At 43.1% G+C, this 20,903-nt stretch overlaps 2 protein-coding genes and 1 pseudogene across 2 annotated transcripts; 1 reads left to right on the top strand and 2 right to left on the bottom strand.

Annotated features, from left to right (window-relative positions):
* Positions 1-942: 942 nt before the first annotated feature.
* On the bottom strand, positions 943-7,338 carry LOC148359403 (leukotriene C4 synthase-like). The gene is made up of 5 exons (XM_088344631.1): positions 7,242-7,338; positions 2,552-2,651; positions 2,424-2,494; positions 2,258-2,339; positions 943-1,088 (listed from the first exon to the last, which is right to left on the bottom strand). The coding sequence occupies exons 1-5, from the start codon at positions 7,300-7,302 to the stop codon at positions 968-970; spliced, it is 435 nt and encodes a 144-aa protein (XP_088200757.1). The 5' UTR covers positions 7,303-7,338; the 3' UTR covers positions 943-967.
* Positions 5,560-5,786, top strand: LOC148359404 (U2 spliceosomal RNA; annotated as a pseudogene).
* A 95-nt stretch (positions 7,339-7,433) lies between the features above and the next one.
* On the bottom strand, positions 7,434-20,831 carry maml1 (mastermind-like transcriptional coactivator 1). The gene is made up of 5 exons (XM_088344630.1): positions 19,095-20,831; positions 14,385-15,695; positions 12,957-13,187; positions 12,384-12,513; positions 7,434-9,724 (listed from the first exon to the last, which is right to left on the bottom strand). The coding sequence occupies exons 1-5, from the start codon at positions 19,434-19,436 to the stop codon at positions 8,826-8,828; spliced, it is 2,913 nt and encodes a 970-aa protein (XP_088200756.1). The 5' UTR covers positions 19,437-20,831; the 3' UTR covers positions 7,434-8,825.
* Positions 20,832-20,903: the final 72 nt, after the last annotated feature.

Raw genomic sequence — 20,903 nt, 5'->3', positions numbered from 1 at the left:
TTTCATTCGTTCCCTTACTTAATTAGTGAATAATAAATGCACTTCATGATCATTTACATATTTAATTATAATTATTCTCTTGTCTTATTTATATATCAATTCAGCTGTTATCCAGTCTCTATATTGTTCCGAGAGGTATTTTGGTTGCTGTTAGGGGAAGGCCCTAAGACTTGGGGCCTAAGTGTTTCCATCAGCACCTACCAGACCCAGTCTGGACAGAAGGCTGGTAAGAAGAACTTGTTCACTGAACCACTAACCACCGTCACAGCCTGCTCTCCTGGTTTGGAAGTGATTGTCATCCATTTTTACTGTGCATACAACCATACAGCTTTTGTACTGTATCCATGCACATGCACAACATCCATCCATCCATCCAGTATCTGCACCGCTTTATCCTCAGTAGGGTCGCGGGGGTGTTGGAGCCCATCCCAGTTATCCGCGGGAAGTGGGCAGGGGACACCCTGGCCTGGTTGTCAGGCAGTCGCAGGGCACATAGAGACAGACAATTCACTCGCTTATTCACACCTATGGACAATTGAAACCGGCCAATTCACCTGACATGCATTTTTTTGTAATGTGGGAGGAAACCGGAGCGCCCGGAAGAAACCCACGCAAGCACGGGGAGAACATGCAAACTCCACACAGGAAAGTTTGATCTCATGACTTCAGAACTGTGCCGCACATGCGCTAACCACTGCCCCGTCGTGCTGCCTCATGCACAACATGTTGGAGGTATCATTGGAACAGTTATAATTAAAAAAAGTTCGTTATATGAACACACGGAGGAAGAAATATCATTCCTCCTTCACGGTCCACAAAACTTTTGTAGCGTGTGTAGGATTCAATTCTCAACTTCACCACCTTAACATTGTGATAAATATGTTAAAATATACCGAATCTCAAACTAGGATTTGTTTTTATCGATCGCAATTTTATTGTTGAGGGCAAGGTGGATGGCCAAGGTGAGTCAGGCAGTCCATCTCAGGAGGTGGACGTCTAGCCAGTCCAAGCAGGAAGCCAGGACACCAACGCACGAGAAGCCCACCAGTAGCCACAGGAAGCCCGCGCTCACATAAAGTGCGCGCAAACTGCAAAGAAAATGTTTTAGGGACACATTCAAGCACAGGTAGGTGTCAAACCCCTTTTGTAGAGATCATTTCAAGGACGTCGTCCGATTACGTTTTATTTAAACAGGCGCAAATGATGTGATCCAAGATGGCCAACCTTTGGTGCATGCAGGGCCCTCATTTACCTGTGGCCTGGATTGTGTATTATCACAAGCCCTGCAAATATTTTGTGAGTGGGGGGCCAAAAACTGTCAATTATCTTCTGATGATTGTCTTTTGTCATACATTTTTTTTAAATTCACTTAACACATTCGGAATCAACAGATACAGTGATCTTTTGTGAATAATTAAGAATGTAGATTTTTTTTTTTTTACAAACAATCAATAGCTGTTTTTTTTAAAAGTGGGGTGCGTAGCTCGAGGTGTGCTTACATTTTTTTAATATTAAATATTTTCTTTATTATGATTGTGTTAACAATGATCAACTGAGTTCAAAGAGCCTTTACATTTTGTTTTTCACCGTGCCTATCTTCTTTTATCTTACTTTTAGCATTGAGTGCGTTAAACTGGAGGAAAGGAGGCGTGAGGGACGGGGGAGGAGGGTGATTACACACACGTGCTTGAGGTTTTCCTTTATTCTGGGATGAAAATCGTGAAAGTAAGAAAATGACTGTTTCATGTAAAGTCTGAGTGCCGGCCCAAACCCCCAAAAGATGAAAAAAATGTTTGATTCAAGTACACCTATATCAAAAGCGAAAGCAAAACGAAGCACGTCCGCACGCGATAACAGTTGGTCAAGAAAAGAGCGATCTACACCCGTACGCCGCTCAGCATCGCATCCTAGCGTAACCACTCACGCATTACCGGCGTTTGAACTCCGATTTTTCACCGAACAGCGAAGCCAGAATTCTTCGAAATTTTTGGTCGGACTCCGATTTGTTCAAACTGAGAAGCGTTCGAAAACCGAGGTTCCACTGTATAAGGATTTTACAGCTCCAACATTTCGGGTTGCCAATCCCCGTTTTAGGCACAGCCGTTGCAATGGGTGGACAATAGGTGGATGCCTAATCTATGCATATATTTTGGGGGAATGACTGTGCCCAATGCATTTGATATGCCACTTTTGATAATGATGTTTGGGGGAGGGTCTGGTTTTAGGAGAGGTGCGTTGACGTCACCATCCAACTGACCGTTGCTGCGGCGATTCAGAATAGCCGTGAAAGTAGAACAGGCGGGCCAGCACGTAGGATGCACCACACACGCAAGACACACCTGCCGAGAAAGGAGGCGGGGGCACAAAAAGGTAAGCAGCACGACCCCCCCAGGAAAGCAGCTGCTCGTAGTGGGTGACGTCACCTTGGCTGAAGAACACTCCAGACGTCCACAGGATGGCGACAAATACGGGAAAATATTCAGAGCAATTCGCCCTGCAGAGTGATCATATTAATCTGGGTAGAGTTCTGATGACATAACCACAAACCTACTGAGCTCGGAAGACCCTATCGAATTGAGGTGGTCCAGACGTACAAGGGGGAGAGACGCCATACTTTCTTCGGGCGCTGATCACCTGAAGGGAAAAGTAGGCTGCGCATGCGCACTCCTACAATTAAACACTCGACAACTGAAGAATGTCACAAACACTTTCAAAGGGAGACGGCACAAAACCGTTATCATGTTTTACTCTGCACGCACACAAAACAACACAAGCACAGATGCAAACACGCTCACTAACAGCTTTACTGAATTATTCAGATAAACGGGAAGAACAGTAAAACTTCGGATTGACACAGATCCATCCCATACCTGTCAACCTGTACGGGTTTGCCGTGTAAAGTACGTTAATTATGCATTTTAAGACGTGTACAACGTACAAGAAATTCTGTACGGAAAACCGCATTTTTTTTCCAATCATGGGCACCATCCGGTAAACACCGACTATCACGAAACGGCAAATCAATCAAGTCAAAGGAGTTCGCCACAGAAGCCTCTATCTCGGTATCGTTTTTTTCGTTGCAAACGTAGCAAGCGGTTTGATGCAGTGAAAGGAAGTCCGTCTCTTTTTAAGAGAACCCGATTTTTTGGCACAACTGATTAAAGAGAGCCGGCTCTTGAACGGCTCACTTACTTTGATGAATTATATTACGAATTATTATGTTGTATAAAGAAGTTAAGAAAAAAAGGAAGTATAAAATCAGAAAATGAAAAAAGACAGGTTTGTGGTTATCCCTTTAATCAGTATATTACCAACAATAATCTAATGCAGAAAATGAATTCTAAATTTGAATAAGAAAATGTATTATTCTACTTAATTATATTTGCGTGTATTTTTTCCTTCTACAGTGAATGCCCAAGCTACTTAATTTTTTAACTTTTTTTATAATAAACCTCATTCATGTCGAGCAACCCAGGAACTCACAACAAAATCTTAATTAACAATATACAGTGGAACCTCGGTTTTCGAACGCCTCTCAGTTCGGACAGATCGGTGTTCGACCAAAAATTTCGAGAAATTCTTGCTTCGCTGTTCAGTCAAAAAAAATCAGGGTTCGAACGCCGGTACGCTAGAGTGCGATGCTAAGCGGCGTACGGGTGTTTTAGCCCCTAATTATGCCTCCGAAGAAGGTCTGTGCAAGCAGGACAGGTGAAATAAGACAGGTTGTTGGTACAACTATTGCCTTTAAGAAAGACGTAATAGCTAAATATGAAAGAGGTGTACGAATTTCCGATCTTGCTAGTGAATACAGAATGGCTACATCTACAATCAGTACAATACTAAAGAATAAGGAGGCTGTGAAATCGAGTGATGCGGCTAAGGAAGTTAGCGCTATAAGCAAGCAACTGCCGCAAGTTTTGGAAGAGGTTGAAAAACTTTTGATGATTTTTCTCTCCCCACCGTCCACCACAAAAGAAATCCTATTCATAATCCTTTTTTTTATTTTTACACGTTCATGTTAGCGTAGTCTTTCGTACGGAAGATTACGCTAATGCGAACGTACGATTAGCCTGGGTTAGCTTTGTTTACGTAAAACATTCAGGGTGTTGAAAAGGAGCCCCCTTTCCAATGAAGCGCTAGCCACTTGTTGTGGAGACCCGGGTGCTAAATGACGTGTAAACGACCTGATTTTTTTATTTTTACAGGATCATGTTAGCGTAAACTTTCGTACGGAAGATTACGCTCACGCGAACGTACGATTAGCCTGGGTCAGCTTCATGTTTACGTTCATGGTAAAACTTCAGGGTGTTGGAACGGATTAAAACGATATCACATTACTTCTAAAGGGAAAAACGATTTCGGTGATTGAACAAATCGGTTTTCGAACAGGGTTCTGGAACAGATTATGGTCGAGAACCGAGGTTCCACTGTATATGATATAACGAAACACATGTACAATATAACATGTTAAACTACATAAACACGTTTGAAAAAAAAAAATGGTGTTGTAGCGAGCAGAGACGGGAGTCGTAGGCGGAGTGTCAAACAAAGGTGCCAACGAAAACTGCTTTAATGACATTTAAACTTGCAATGACAAAACAAAAACAAGAGAGCGGCTCGAGCCGGCCGAATTAAGAGTCCCCCTAGGAACTCGCTAACTAAACAATGGTTCCGTGGGTGAATTATGTAAAACCCACTACAGTGTAAGATTATTTTGTATTTTGTAAGGGAACATACGACAGTTTGTAAGGGCATGGAGCCGTGGAGGTTGACAGGTATGCAATCTTCCAAGCATATGCAGGTTGTTTGGGATTGGGGCGTTGTGCTAGTGATAGGTCTTTCGCTTTATGATCTCGCTCTTTGAGGTGATGGACGAATGCCGGCTCCTTTAAGACGCTCTCTTTCCACCTGTTTTCGTGCTACACACAGGAGGGAACAGTCAGTGGCAGCCTGGAGTTCAATACGCAGGGCAAATTTTAAGTATTGTATGTAAAGAAACGAACTAGTTAGGTTTTCATCTGAATATTATTAATGGCTCCAAAGCAGAGTGCATTGACTATCAGTGGCACAAGAAGGCTGAGGCACTTTCCAAACGCCAATCTTCAGTAGACTGCTGAACTTTTTTGTCTTAACAGACTTTTTTGTTTTTGAAGTTCTGTGTTTAAATTGGTAAGAATTGTATTATAAAAGTTTTAAAATTTTTCAGTTTATTTGCAGCACCGATGAGTTAATATTTTTAAGTTATATGTTGTTGTTTTGGGCAGCACGGCAGTTGTGCGGGACAGTTCTGAGATCAAACCTTCCTGTGTGGATTTCCTCCCACATTCCAAAAGCATGCATGTCAGGTTAATTGGCCGGTCCAAATTGTCCCTAGGTGTGAATGAGTGAGTGACTTGTAACTGTCTGGCAACCAGTTTAGGGTGTCCCCTGCCCACTGACCGAAGATAGCTGGGATGGATCCAGCAGCCCCGCGACCCTACTGAGGATAAGCGGTGCAGATGGATGGATGTTTTGCATATTCTTTCAGGGATTCAGTGATGTTGTATAACTTTAACGCTGTTCGCTTCTCGGCCTTTTGGCTAAGATCAAGTGTAGTAACTGTGAACTTAGCTTGGCCAAAGGCTTCTGCTTGGCCTTGATGCTAAGTCCTTAGCTTGGCCTTTTGTGTACTTTCTATGAAGTCACTATCTTTGATTTTTGCATTTCGGAGATGGAATATGAGCTTGCTCTGTCCACTCCACGCATCGGCCCGGTATTGCAGTACCTCCGGGAACGGTGCATTGGCAATGATCGCAGCAAGGCTTTAGGGCTAGGAACTTAGCTTGGCCTTTTGGCTGAGAGTAAGTGTCCCGGCTCCTAGGCTTTGTAGCGTATTATGAACTGACCGGTAACGGATAATGAATAACGAAGATAGATCAATAACCCTTAAAAAAAACCCTCAATGTATAAAGAAGCTAAAATAGTTTTATACTACTACTATACTATTTCTTGTAGCTCTGTAAATAGTTTGATATTTGTATTTATTGCACTGAAAAGCAAATATGTTTACTTTACATTTTGTTGTGTTTGTCAGGGATTCTATCTTGCTTGACTAAAAGTTGCTTAGGATAAACTATTTGAATATCTAAGTTGGGTTATGGCTCATTTTAAATAGAAACAAAAAAAGCCGATTAAAATATAGGATCATCATACATTTTCATAACTATTAATTTGGCACATGTCATTCAGTATTGGTAATATATAATAAAAAAAAATTCTTAATTGCCGTTTGAGAGGCAAAAGAGCATGCGGATCTCTAAAAAGAGCCGGAATTCCATCAGTCAGTGGAGGGAGTTTGTGCAGGATAGAGGTCTCCAACTTTTTTTAAGCTGAGCGTCACCTTTTGTTGCATATAACACAAAAGGCAAGGATTTTGATATGTATATCTAAAATAACTTATGTTATTATGTTGTAACAATGTAACAGGTTGATCATTGGAAGTAGGGTAATTAATTGAAAAAAGACTTTCAATTATAGCAGCACGGCGGCGCAGTGGTTAGCTTGTGCGGCACAGTTCATGTCATGGGAACCTGTCGTGGGTTCAAATCCAGCTCCAGACTTTCTGTGCGGAGTTTGTATGTTCTCCCCGTGCTTGCGTGGGTTTCCTCCGGGCACTCCGGTTTCCTCCCACATTCCAAAAACATGCATTTCAGGTGAATTGGCCGTTCCAAATTGTCCCTAGGTGTGAATGAGCGAATGAGTTGTCTGTCCCCGTGTGCCCTGCGATTGGCTTGCAACCAGTTCAGGGTGTCCCCTGCCCACTGCCCGAAGATGGCTGGGATGGGCTCCAGCCCCTCCGCGACCCTAATGAGGATAAGCGGTACGGCTAATGAGATGAGAGATGAGATGAGACTTTCAATTAACTAGAAAAATCACAGTAATTCAGTACAGGTGAGCTATTTTCAGAACTGTTATGCGGGCACCTTAGCTGTACTCCGGGACCACCACGTTTTGAGAATCCTCGTGTAGGAGAAATCAGGCTAAGCCTGGGTACAGCAGCTTGAGACCTTCCAACTCAACTTATCCCACCAGGTGACCGAGCTTCACATACTCTTTAAGAAGGGAGAGCGCAAACCCCCTACCGTGAAAATTCTAATCAATCAGTTGTACACGAGATCAGAACATCTCGCACACAGTTGAAAGCAAATTGATGCATACACAAAGATGGAAAAACCTCAAATTACACGCACGACCCGTCTCACCTTGCTCCAGGACGGCAGCAACGGTGACAGCGGCCAATCCAACAAGCTGCTGTTGCTCCATGGTGACTGCTACCAGTGCTGCCAACTGGCGCCCGTACCTGCCCAAGACACCCTCCAGTGGGCGGGGCCAAGCACACCGATGGCCAATAACCAGCACGCCTTTTGTGTTAATGCAAAAGCACGCACAGCAGGTGTGTAGTAGAAGTATATTTACAGAACACAAGGCTCTTGTTTAACACAAATGTATCAAAAGTAGAAAATACTTACAAAACTGGTCTGCCGTATAGAAAAATAACATCTATGTCCAGACGGTAACATCACTTAGCAAAAATAGATTTGGGAGCCTGAACACATGAGGGCGGCCTTTAGCTATAGTCCGAAGCGAGCTGCCGCGTGCCCTCAGTGACTTAAAGGTAATCCCAAATTCGGAAACATGCAAAATTTGAGGAAATAGAACATGTTTTTTGTGCATAAAATCTATATATAATTCATCTTTATATTCCAATTATTTTCCAAGATAATAAATTTTGAAGACATCTTGAGCTGTGACGTCATCAGAGTAACACCAGTGCGCTTGCAAGCCAGTCGCCATACAGAAAGGCGACTCACCAGCAACATGTTGCACTGAAATTATACATAAAATGTGTCTAGATGTTAGTTTACAAACTGCTAAACCGTATAAATTCAATTCTTGTCTGTTTCCTATCCAGACTAGCACAGAAATTGAAGCTGCTCGCGACAGCAGTGGTTGTTAATCGGGAGCAGTTTGAGGAAACTCAATGCCTTTACCATCACAAAAAAAAACTAGTTTCATACTAAAGTTAATTGGAAATACATTCGAAACTGAAGAATGCAGTTCAATAGGAAATGAACACTATATCTAGACATGGTATATGTGATAACTGCAGTGCAACACCTGTATTTTACTGTGAACCGCGAAATATATTCCCTCCGTTAGTCTTTAGTGTGGCCTGTTACAAACTGTGTGTTCCTGACTTATAATCAAAATGTGCTTCATTACAATAAATGGGCAAATTACCTCTATTAAAAAGGTATCAAGACTGGCAATTACATCTGTCATTTTCTCCTCTTTAGCAAATATCAAGTTTGCCTTCCTCACTTGCCCCTACCACCGAATTGACGCACCTCCTTTATCTAATTCTCTGGCATTATTACTGCTTTTTTCTGTAGACATATATTTTAGGGACATTCTTTTGCCACAATTCGCCATAAAATTGGGTTCAGAGAAACTTTGTTCACTACAGTTGCTGTCTGTTTCAGAGCTTGCCTCACATGTTGAGGAAATGGGATTTGACATTTTGAAAGTGTTGTTTTTCTTAAATGACGCCACAGCTTTACAGCAAACTAGCAAGATGGATCAACTTTACGGCTCAATTTCTCAGGTCCCACGGTACATGGAATATTTTGCAACATTTTGTGCCTGATTCAAGAAAGAAAAAAAACTGTTTGGGAATACCTTAAAGACGTCAGGCGAGTTTAATTTCTCTCTTGTAGCCCCCAACACCTGGCTACAAGAGTCTGGGGGTCCAAAAACTAACACATGGGCGCAGAGTGGCTCCACGTCTACTGGTGTGAAGCGAGCAGCTCGTCCAGGTCGGCCATCCACTCGTGCGCACTTTGACCCTTGAGCAGCGACTCCACTAGATCGCTCTCAGCGGCAAAGCTACCGGCGCTGGCGTTGTAGCCAAACGACAGCTGCTGCTGAGTGGCCGTCCGGCTGACCTGGTAACCTTGGTTACATGATAGGCTTTGCCGTCCATTGCCAAACGCTGCCAGCTCGGGGAGAACGTTCGGGTTGTTTGGATGGTTCTGAACAGGTTGCTGTTGCGCTGGGGACTGGCCCAGGCCCGATGGGTTTGGTGGAGCCCTTTGCTGAGCACTCTGCATCATGGGTGCTACAGGACGTCCTGCAGCGTTGGCATTAAAAGCGTTGGTGGTGGCCATTTTGGGAATGCGAGTCTGCTGCTGCATGTGGAAGGCGTTGGAGGTGTTGGCGAAGGCATTTGGGGGCAGGCCGGCATTGCCGGGCGGCTGCTGTTGCTGCTGCTGCTGCTGCTGCCAGGCGGCGCTCTGGGCGACTTGCATGCTAGCGGCCATCTGCTGCTGCTGCTGCTGCTGCTTCAAGACAACGCCAGTGCCAGGCTGTTTGTTGAGGTGCTGCTGGGGATGCAAGTTGTGCCTGTACAGGGGCTGGCGCTGCTGAGTAGCGTGGGCTGCGCCACCCCCGCCGCCCGAGTGTTGCACCATGTTATTGTACAGCACCTGCTGCACATCCGCAGGTGGTGCGGCACCACCCCCGTCGGCGAGCCAAGCGGGCATAGGGCTGGCATCCTGCGGAGGTGGGGCTGGCATGGCGCTGGAGCCCATGTTGAGAGTCATCATACCCGGTTGAGGGAACATGCGCTGGCCGGAAGGTGCAGGGCCTCCCATTGAAGACACGCTTGCCAACGACTGCGATGAAGCTGAGGGTGGACACACATGTCACTCGCAACAACATCAAGGTTTCAGTCAGCTGATTATTCTATCCTTTTTAACTTTCACAAGTCAGATATAAGAATAACGTGACATAGCCTGGACGTTTCCCCCCAATCCTGTTTTTTTTTAAAAATCATTACAGATATTTAGAGTACTTCAAGTTGAACGTGAAACAAAAAATGGAATTGAACGTGTATCAGCCAACACCGTTTTCATTACACCATCAATAGTCTGTGTTTGAATGAAATATCTACAAAATAAAACTACTGTAAATTACGCGCACCTAAAAACCCCGAACTGGCCAGTAATTCAAAAGTGAACCATATAATCCGGTGTACATAATGTACTATAAAATTCGGTGGATAAAATTGGAAATGCATAGTTACAAATAAATTATACTGCATACGGACACTCTTCTGCCTTTGAGAAACAGATTTGTCTTCCGAGTGCCCTCGTGGTTAAAATGTTAATTGTTTGTTCCTTAAAGGAAACAAAAGCGAAGCGCAGAACTTTGACGCCAGCTCAGACGCCAACTTTTCAAATCTCATTACAAATCTTCTTGTGTTGTTGCTTTGGCCAAAAATTGTCCGTAAAAATGGAAGGTAGTGTGATTACTTGAATGAAGATATAGGTCTATGGTAACGCTTCGTACAAAATTACGTCCTCTTGTTTGAATTCTTGTCAGAATGTCTGAGCTTAACTTCGAATGTATCTCAGTAAGTAGTTAGCTAAGGCGACTTTTATTGGTACTTTTTAGGTTTACAATGATCTCATAATAGTTGAAGCTTTTGTCTGAATAAACAGCAACTAAAGGAAAACTGTCCGGTTATTCAGGACGTCGTTCACTAGTCGTTTAGATGGGGAAAAAGGGGACACTTCGGAGTAAGAAAAGCACAGTAACCATTTATGAATGAATTAGTTTTAGTGGTTAAACCAGGTGCCAATATGTTAATTTATGTTTTATGAAATAAATGATTTTATATTAAATGTTTTTATTTATTTTATATGCAGCCGTAACTCGTACTGTAGTTTTAATTATATGGCCCTTTTGCACTTTATTAATGAAAAACAGATTAGAAAAGACTATTTTTTGGGGTGTGTGCCTTATATTCCGGTACACCTTATAGTGCGAAAACCATGCTACTTGTTTTATCAAGATATTTTAAACCAGGACAAGCATCTTTGTTTAATCAAGCTTGATTTAATAATGAGCACAAATAAAATCAGCCAAAGGCAAAGTGCATTACCACGCTCTCTTCACATAAATCTTATCCCATTGGCAGAAAATGTTGCTTGTTTCATCCGTAATTAAATGTTTTTGTTTTCCCAGTTAGATGCCATTATTTATGGTTTACATCAGCAAATTATTTCGCTCAATTAAAAAAAGTCCATAAAAATGTTGCTAATTATAAGGATGATGATGATTCTTCTTTTCTTGTTAGAACAAATATGTAAAATTAGCATTTATTTTTTCTGACAATCTGGTGAAATTTCTTTCACCAAGTAATTTAAGATTTCTGTGGGAATCCTTTAACTTTAGTAATTCCATGTCTGTTTGCATGTAAGTCTGACATTGTAACAGGCTAGATGTGGAGGTGGTCCACACAGTAATGTTTTGTGACTTTGTTCCATTTGCATGAGAGCAAAAAAAAAAAAAAAAAAAAAAAAAAAACGAGAAGTGAGGTTAAGGTCTTTGATTAGACAATCGTGTTGCATGCAAATAAGCCCGGTACCTCATTTGCCTGGCAGGAAGTTTTTGGGCACAAAAAGCATCACCTGTGGCTCAATTTGAGCCGGGATAATTCAGGCAACATTATTTTCAATCCTCCTCATAGGATGGGGAAAGTCAGGGTCGGAGTCAGCATTAAGCTGACTGTGGACACACATTTCATGACTGCAATCATTTTCTTCCACACATAACAAAGAGGTTGTCTTTATCAAGATGTACTTTTAGGGGACTTCAAAATGCCCTTCTCTTTTTCAAAAATTAACATATCTGCAAGTAATTTGCATTTTTGCCAAGTTATTTATTTCAGGCTTGTCGACCAGCGTGGTGGCCTGGTAGTGGAGTGTCTGCCCAAACACTGGGAGATCAGAGGTTCAATCGTGGCTGAGTTATACCAACCGCATTTTTTTTTCTTTTTAACTCCCCGCTGAGTTTGGCCCTACTTTTGAGCGCTACTGAAACCAGGAAACTGTCCGTCTACTTTTGACAAGCGACAGGTCAGTTTCATAAGCTGAAACAGAAGAGAGGCAAACAGAGAAAGCATCGCAGTTGGTTTGCTGTATACTGCAAGGACGGGTTCAACTGGGAATGCATGAAATTCCAAACATTCCTGCCTGAGCGTCATGGACATGCATAGTTGCACAATTGCCAGGGTGTTTGCTAAAATTTGAACTTGGATCCTGTCATAGGTTATTGTTTCCTTGGTCTTTAAAAGAACTTGTAAAGCACGGATGTTTAAAGAAAAACATGCCAAGTTTTTGCGGTCTTTTTTTGTTGATTATTGTTGTAAGATTTTAACAACAAGAAAAACGTGCTTATAAATTTGGAATGAATTTAAAAAACCTGTCTATGAATGCGAAAAACCTGACCAACAATCGAGCACATTGTCACAACATTAATAATGATCATGGTTTTCTGACCTGGAAACTGGCTGACAGGTGCCTGGGGGAAAGCATTCTGATTTGCTGTTTGCCCGGGCTGGTCCTGGTACTGAGGCGGGGGTCGGGTTAGGTGTCTCTGAAGCTGCTGGTCCTGCTGCCGTTGTTTTTCCTGCACAGCACAAGCAGTTTCAGCCCCCCACTCAAAGTGAAGTCAGTGAATTTTCCAGAATTTGAAAATTTTCTACCCTTTGGTGAGCCATTTCAGACAGCATCAAACGCTATGATGCGTCACTTGACTTTTCAAGGTTGGTTTTGCTTTAAAAAGGACACAAAACTCTACGGAAACAATGCAATTCCAGAGTTTGCCTTGTTTCTTATTAACAATTAGCCATTGAATATAATTTGGCTTGGCCACAAATTTGTAAGTTCTAAAAATCTGCCATAGAGTGTATCAGTAATGCAATGTAGCAAGTAATACGGTAATAGCAAAAGGACAGTGTTTAACACAGGCCTGAACATGTTTAGTAATTTAAAACTGAATCAGTTTCGATTTGACACAAAAGAAATTAAACTATTAACTATTTTTGTCCTGTTAGTGGAAAGCAACCTGACCTGCTCGGCCAACATCTGCTGCCTCTGCAGGTAGTGCTGCTTCTGCTGCTCCAGTATCTGTTGCTGCTGCTGCTGTTGTTGTTGATGCTTTAGCGTCGTTGCCGCTTGTCTGCCAAGGTAGGCCGTGTTACCGTGGTTGCCCACCATTGCGTTAGGGACGGGTGTTGGCACTGACGTCAGGGTGCCAGCAGGACCGGAGCCATGTAAAGGTGTTGGGTACGAGTTCTGGTCCTGCTCCACGTAAAGGCGGAGATTGTGACGTTAATAAAAGCAGTAATTTATTTTGCATTCAACATTATGAAAATAAAACTCACACATGCCTTACTGTCACAAAAATACAACACTAGTAGAAAATACACAGTAGAAGATAGCTGTCATTCATTTTACTTGGCTATGATTTCCGCAGCAGTGCTGCTGCCCAATACCATAAATGAAAAATTTGTTCCACGTGCCTACAAACTGACGGGACACGCAATTTAAGTAAATTGATTCAGAAGCTAGCCAATGCTTAGTTTTGACCCACACACAAACTAAGTCAGTCAAAACAGGGCGACTATGACTTATTAATTTGACGTGATGTTGATGTTGTATAATAACAAATGTGCGGCAAAAAACATTGGGTCTCAAAAAACAAAGGACTGACTGCTTTTTCATGACCATTGACTAACATTTTGCAAGATATTTTCCCCACATCCATTATTTAGTGTATACCATCTGTTTATGTCACTTATCAGGTACATAAGTTACATATATTAGTAAACATCAGTTAATCAAGCAGGAAGAAAGCTATGTTAATTCACTGATTTTGCAACTGTTCATTAATAGCCTCTTTTAATACAATGACTTGTGGCCTGGACTATCCTTTTTGTTTTCACTTTGCAGGGAAAATGACATTCTTGAAAATATGTATTTCAACACCTTGCAGTACTTTTAGGTTCTCCTATTATAAAATCCATGAGGGATAGGATATTTACATCTTATGGGCAGGTCCACTGAAATAGTAATGGGACAAATCCAGATATCAAGATTTGTTTTTTTTTCCCCCCATTCTATTATAGGCATGGTAGTGCTGCAAATAAATATTTGAACACCTACTAATTAGCACACATTCTGGTCTTCAAAGACCTATAAGTCCTCCTCCAAAAAGTAGTGTTGGAAGAGTTATAAGAGAAGTGTCAATGTCGCTCTGACTGGGCCCCACCAAGCACCATCTAACCTGATGGTGTATCAGGGACCCTAACAAAGGTGAGGTATCAGCACAAAAATATACAGTAGGACCAGAAAAGAAGGATATATTAGCCAGCTTTAACCACCAACATCAAGTTTCTTAAGTTTTTCTGTGACAATTTGGATGATATAGAGGAAATAAAACCAATTTCTCCAGTAAGTGACAGCCCAAAACTATAATTGTTCCTGCATGCGAGTTACCTGCGAGTGTGTCAGATGTTGCCGGAAGTTAATGTTGCTCTTCATCTTCATTTGATGTTGCAGCTGCTGCTGCTGCCTAAGGAAGCTGAGGAGGGCGGCCTTGTTCTGGTTCTGGCCATTGGCAGGCCGAGGGGGGCTGGGCCCGGCTTCAAAGTGTGACAGGGGCTTGGTGTTGTTGTAGTTCAACATGGCCGCCTGAGCCCCAGCCGGTGCCGGGGGTCGAGTGAGAGGCGGCCCCTGAGCCGGGTGGGCCAGCACGCCGGGGTGGCCACTGGCCCCTGCCACATAAGCGCTGGCCCCTGCCTTGGGCGAGCCCTTGGGGGGCTGGCCGGACAGCAGCCGCTGCTTCTGCGCACCAGAGTTGAAGTCCTGCGGGTACAATGAGGGACTGGACGGTTTGTCAGCACCAAATGGGCTCTGCGAGGGGCCAGCCATCTGCGTCCAAGGTGGTGGATGTGTGTGGGAACCCGCCTGGCTGTGGAAATTAGCACGGGCAGGTGGTGTCTGCTTGTGTTGAAGTTGGCTGTGGAGGTGCTGGGCCCGCTGCTGTTGGGCGGCCAGCTGCTGAAGCTGCTGGGCCGGGGAAAGGTCTTTGGGCAGGAGGTGGTTGGGGGGTGGCGGCGGAGGCAGCCTTGCCGGGGGTGCGCCAGGGGAGGCAGAGGCCGGGGAGCTGATGGAGTGAGGCTGGGGTGCCGGCCCAGAGGATGCTGAACGAACATGAGGGGACCCAGTGCGTGAGTCCTGCTCGAAGGTGGATGGGGAGAACTCGGATTTCACACTTCCTAGATCCAGAGGAAGAAGACCTTGCGATGACTGGCCTCCGGTCCCACCCCCTCCTGGGTTGGGCGTCATCTCCAGAGGGTCTTTGCGGTCCTCAAAACCGTCGTTAAGGATGTCCTGGATATCCTCGTATGGCACAGTGCGATTTAGCTCCTCCATGAGGTCCGACCACTCTTGCTCGTCCAAGTTGAGGTCTGGAAATAGGTTGTTGTTGTTGTTTCCTCCCGCTGACGGTGGCATGATTGGCAGAATGTCATCAGGCTCCTGCTTCATCTCTTTGCGATGGAAGTCACCCACTGCTGCTGCCTCTTTGGTGACATCCGCCGTTGGGTCAGACAGACCGTGGGTGCCATTAGAAGCCAGAACCTCGCCCAGGCCCAGCTTGGAGTCCATCGGTGAGCCATTAGCTTTAGTGCCGTTATCCATGCAGGTCTTCTTGTTGGGTGGGAAGCTGTCAGAGAAGCCATTGACTTGCTCACGACCCAGCGGCGAGCCAGCGCTCTCTAGCTTCCTTTTCACACTCTCCTGCAGCTGTGATGAGCAGAAATGAAGACCATCAGGCACAGACAACTTTGTTGCTGCAATTAATCAAAATGCTGATGATGAATTTATTTTCAGCAGGCATTTCGGTTTTTATCAATGAATCAGATTTTGACAATTTATCACTGTCCTTGTTAGGCTTAATTTAGTGTATTGGTTAAGCGCGGGGAAAAAAAATACTAGGTTTTTATAGGTATCAACAAACAAATTATATCATTCAAAAGCTGAGTTTATTGTAGACTTCGGGGAATTTTAGATAGTTTAACAGTCTCCTCATTATGCAGTGGTTTACAGGTTTTGACCAACATAAATTTTTTAAAGTACTGTACTTAAATTTGTTTTTTTTTGTTTTAGGAGAATTTAGGAAAACTATTTCACCTGAAAGTTATATGACAGGTCAGTTATTTATCATTTGTATTTGATGCTTTCATTGCAAGTCAATGCATAATACTTTTTTTTTCTTTTTGGTAAGGGCAATTTATTTTGGTGTTGCTGTCTTGGTATTCCGGCCAAGCATTTGACATTTTGAGCTTCGGCCTAAAGTTTACTCAGGCGCATCCCTACATTGCATGGTGAAGAAAAATCTCCATGCACATTAACCCAGGAAAATACACTCTTCAAAAAGAAACTAGGTATATTAATAACCAAATATACAAGAAAAGTAAGAAGGTTAATACCACTAATAAGCCTCCGAAACGGAAAGATTGACCTGCCGAAAAAGGCCAGATAAAGCCTGCCCAATTCTGGAACAGAACTTTGGGAAATAAAAGAATAAAATCAACCTGCACCAGAATAATGGGAAAAAGGATGTTGGAAGAAGAACTTGAACAGTAGACCACGCCACTATAAAAAGGGTGGTGGTAGTGCAATGGCATGAGCAGAGTGCATCACTTTCAATTACATTGGCAGGGTTTCTACAGTTTAAGGCAATTTAAATTCAAGACTTTTGAAGACTTTTTAATGCCTTTTGAAATCAGATTTCAGACCAAGTAGACAAAATAACAATTGGAAAAAAAAACAAAAAAAAAAACACAAACATTTCTTGAACACAATACATCGTGCCTTGTACAAATTACCCGGCACAGCTTTTAGCCATGGCAGAAAATGTTCTTGGGACAGCCACTTCTCATTAAATTTAGACGGTCCAAAGTAAACTTATTTGTCCGAAGTTGCTATGTGTAATGTGGGTAGACCTACGACATGCGTCTGCTCTGGAAGGCTCGACTGAAACCACATTTCCATTTTGACCGTTTCATTATTTTGGTCATCCCATGATGCCACGAAAGTAAAATCGGTGAAATATTAAAAAGACAATCAATAAATGTTACAAAATATATTTTTGTTCAAACAAATATAAGTCCTATCAATAAATGTGTTCACATTTGGTACTTTCAAAAATTGGATTTAAGACATTTTAATGTAAATTAAGGCCTTAATTTTAGAATTAAAAAAATGAATGCCTTTAAATAGATAGATAGATAGATAGATAGATAGATAGATACTTTATTCATCCCCTAAGGGAAATTCATATTTCCAGCAGCATCCCTGAGCTGAGAACAGTACAATAATAAAGCCAAAAGAATACAATATACAAATACCCAGTGTGACGTGCAAATGCCCACTGTAGCGTGTTATATAGAGTAATTAAATAGTGCTACACAGAATGCATATTGCAGTAAGATTCGGTAATATCCAATGTAGGTGGTGTGGTTTAATGTGGGCCTTTACTCTGCCGGGTGGAGTTAAAGAGCCTCATGGCATGAGGAAGAAAAGATCTCTTCAGTATGTCCGTAGTACAAGACAGTGTATAATAGCTTTCAAGGATCTGCGGGAACTCTGGTCGGGTTACTTGTGTTCAATATAGCATAAGAAACAGATAAATTCTGATGTTCTAGAATATTTATTTTTCTCAGATATAGCAACATGATAAGGTTTTGGGAATGTGCTTTATGGTACGGATGGACAATGATGCAAAGCATGCTGCAAAAGCAACAGATATATTTTTAAAACCTGAAAAGTAGAATATTGTGCAATAGCAGAGTTATTTATCAGATCTCAATCCAAATATGCATGCCTTTCCCTTGCTCAAGACAAACGTTTCTTTTGAAAGATCCTCCAACTAGCCACAACTAAAAACAGCAACAATAAGGGTAAACGATCACAAGGGGGAAACGCAGTGTTTCTGTAATGTCAAGACATCAAGCAGTAGTCGCATGCAAAGGATTCTTTACAAAAACGTGGAAAAACTTTAATTTTACAGTATGGTTATTCATTCAGTTACTTTGAGCTTCCCAAATAACCAGCATTTAACTAAGATTAACTACAAATCCAATATGCTTAATCAGCTATTCCTGCACTAAAGTTTGTACAAGCCTGACTTGAAACAACATGTGACAACACGGGAACAATTTCGCCCCCTTCAAGAACGAATGTGTGTGTTCCTGTGTGCATGCACTTTTGCTGAGCTAAACAAGCAAGCGATTGAAGTTTCAGAACTTAAAATTCTCGTACGAGTCGATGGCCCGGTTGCTACAGAGACGACCTGTCAAAGGGTCAACAACGTACCAGTGTGTCTACTCAGCTGTCACAATAAAACCCAGTGCTCCTGTTAAGAAATGAGGCATTCTTTGACTTGTTCAATGGAACTAGTAAGCGACAGTATTTTCTGATTTTTTTTTGTTAAATTATGGTGTGTTCTTCCAATAGATTAGCAAAAGATGCAGCTAGCAAGTGCTTGGCTTGCAAACAATTAATATTTGGCCACATTATGCCTCCACTTTTGGCAACTTTTTGTAGGCAGGTTAATTTCTCGTAAGCCACCAATATGCTGCAACTTTTTGTCATGTTATTTAGTGGATTTTACACTTGATCTTCCTTAAATATTTTGCGCATCCATGTCAAACATGTTGCTTATTACAGAATTTGAATGACGATTTGGAGCTTGGCCAAAAACAACCCATTACATTTTCACTGTATTTACACAAACTCAAAATAAAATTGCCGGGCAAATCAATGTATTAATATGAGCTTGTTGTGCGTGTGAAAGGCTGGTGCGCATAAATGGCCTCTTTGTTACAAGGACCTAGATTTTGCAATTCAATAGGGTGCCGGGATGAACAAATAGCGTGTATCGGGCAGGTGAATGCTCCATTTGATCGGGGTAGATAGGGTGTAAAATTCCAGTAATGAAAGCATAAAGTACAAGGTACTAAAACTGGATTAAGAGGATATGAGGGTGTCTGTCCTTTTACACAGGTAGACAAACACCAAATATTGTCAATATTCTGGTTGCATGTAAATTAAGTCATTTGTAAAATAGTTAGAATAACTATCAATTTGGTGGCTTAGTGAGGGATGTAGTAGAGCGATGACATTTAGTGTTGTACTTACTGCAATAAGAGTGCTGTTACGGCTCTGCTCAGTCACTCCTCCACTTGTGCCACCATCACAGAGTTCCGTGCCGGCTCCTGTGGCAGTCCCAGACCCCCGGTGTCCGGCCTGATCCCCTGCACTGGCTGAAGGCTGCCTGTGCTTACTGGACCTCTTGGCCTTGGCCTGTAGGCAGCGCTGGTGCAAAGCGAGGGTCTGCTGCCTCTCCAGTTCCAGGCTCTCCAGCGCAGCAGCTTCATAGCGGCTCTCGCAGCTGTTGTGATGCTGTCGGATGAGCTCGAATCTCCGCCGCAGCCGCTCCATCACAACGGTGTGCCGCGGTGTAACAAAATCCGCCATCATAAATACAAAAAAAAAACGCGTGCGGGCTCAGGTTGGGTCCATAAAACGCCAACTGTAGCCGGCGGTCTTCTCTTTATTTTGATGGCTGGGGGCCTCCTAACATCCCCTCTTACGTCTGCCTGGCCTTCGGCCCTTAAAGAGGAAGCCGGACTGGCGTCTCCATGAGTCTTGCTAAGGGCTTTTGGTCATTAGCCGCCCAGCCCGTGAAGATGCAAAGCCGGGTGAAAGGTTTGGGATGAACCTCAGCCCGGCTCCTTTACCTTTAAATATTCTATACGAGCAATAACAATGACATGGCCGTAGGCTGTTTTAGGTACACCGGCACTTTCTCCTATGATGGATCAACGTATATACCGGGTTATTTATGATAATTTAGGCTTGTGGTGTTCTGCACCGAACTTAATGCAGCTATGCACCAAACGTAGTTTAAATGATAGGATTAAAAAGTATTTTTAAATGATTTAACGTGGAGAAACATTGAACGCAACTGGATTATACATGGCACTCATTGTTTTACATGGAACTTTGACGTAGCTGTGCTCAAAAAGTAGTTTCGGTGTTCGGGTAATGACAATAAATGTTCCCTTTCTGGATCTGAATCGCAACAACCATGAAACGTCACATTCCCGTTGAAATATATATTTGCGTCCAGAAAGATGCCCAGCTGTGAAGAACGTGACGCCTAGCTAAACGACTATAGCATTAGCAATATTTGTGTTGCGTCGCATGCTAACAAATTCCACCACTCGCTCAAGTTGCACGGGAGACGCACGACAACAATATTAAACAAAAGAAGATAAACAAAGACTACGCCCGAGCAAGTCGGCTACCTCACGAGGCAAGAGTCGGATTTTTAAGAGGGAGATTTCTTGTCGATTTGCAGTAAGGCAACTAAACTCTTTGAATGTTAGCCGGGTGCTAAAGTAACGAGCGGTAAAGTAGGCTAAGCTAAGCTGGGCTCGGGCGACTCTTTTCAGCGGACTTTGTTGTTGGCCAAGTTGTTAGGCCTTCCCAGCTTCCAGCGGCGCCCCGTTCCCTTCGGGCACTAGGGCAACATTGTCCATGAGAGGCACCAGGACTTACTGTAAAAGCTGTGCGGTTTACGGACTCTGTTTACTGCATGTGTTGAGACAACAGCTGATCCTGGGCCCGCCCGGGCGCTTGCTTAACTGCCTCCGTCTGTGTAGCTGAGGATAGCTCGACTCGGGAGTCCACCCGTTTCCCTGCCCTACTTCCTACCTGATGGATCTGCTAGCTCCTAAACAAGCCATACTCGTAGCGGGGTCGTTGTCAATTTGTCGCCAGAGGTAGCCAGTACTAGTTACGGGTTATGGATAGTTGTCGCTCCCGTAAAGCTGGTCTATTGTTTTCCAGTGGACGGGCAGGTTTACGCCGCCATTTTGGTCACTTTCTCTCTTTTTCTTTCAGGAGTGGAGTGAAACATTCACATCCCGCCCACTGCTCTTG

The sequence above is a fragment of the Urocampus carinirostris genome, chromosome 9, assembly GCF_059441175.1.
Source record: "Urocampus carinirostris isolate Australia breed hairy pipefish chromosome 9, RoL_Ucar_1.0, whole genome shotgun sequence".
NCBI lineage: Eukaryota > Metazoa > Chordata > Actinopteri > Syngnathiformes > Syngnathidae > Urocampus > Urocampus carinirostris.
The sequence above is the reverse complement of the archived record's forward strand: the minus strand, read 5'-3'. Positions and strand labels throughout refer to the sequence as shown.

What these genes read in the sequence shown, in the direction of transcription:
- LOC148359403 (XM_088344631.1), bottom strand. Translation starts at nt 7,302, where the DNA reads ATGGAGCAACAGCAGCTTGTTGGATTGGCCGCTGTCACCGTTGCTGCC. An exon ending in TGCTGCCGTCCTGGAGCAAG is followed by an intron (nt 2,652 to 7,241) that starts GTGAGACGGGTC and finishes GCGCATGCGCAG; the next exon opens with CCTACTTTTCCCTTCAGGTG. An exon ending in TCTGAATCGCCGCAGCAACG is followed by an intron (nt 1,089 to 2,257) that starts GTCAGTTGGATG and finishes TTTTCTTTGCAG; the next exon opens with TTTGCGCGCACTTTATGTGA.
- maml1 (XM_088344630.1), bottom strand. Translation starts at nt 19,436, where the DNA reads ATGATGGCGGATTTTGTTACACCGCGGCACACCGTTGTGATGGAGCGG. An exon ending in AACATCTGACACACTCGCAG is followed by an intron (nt 13,188 to 14,384) that starts GTAACTCGCATG and finishes TACGTGGAGCAG; the next exon opens with GACCAGAACTCGTACCCAAC. An exon ending in ACCTGTCAGCCAGTTTCCAG is followed by an intron (nt 9,725 to 12,383) that starts GTCAGAAAACCA and finishes GTCCACCCTCAG; the next exon opens with CTTCATCGCAGTCGTTGGCA.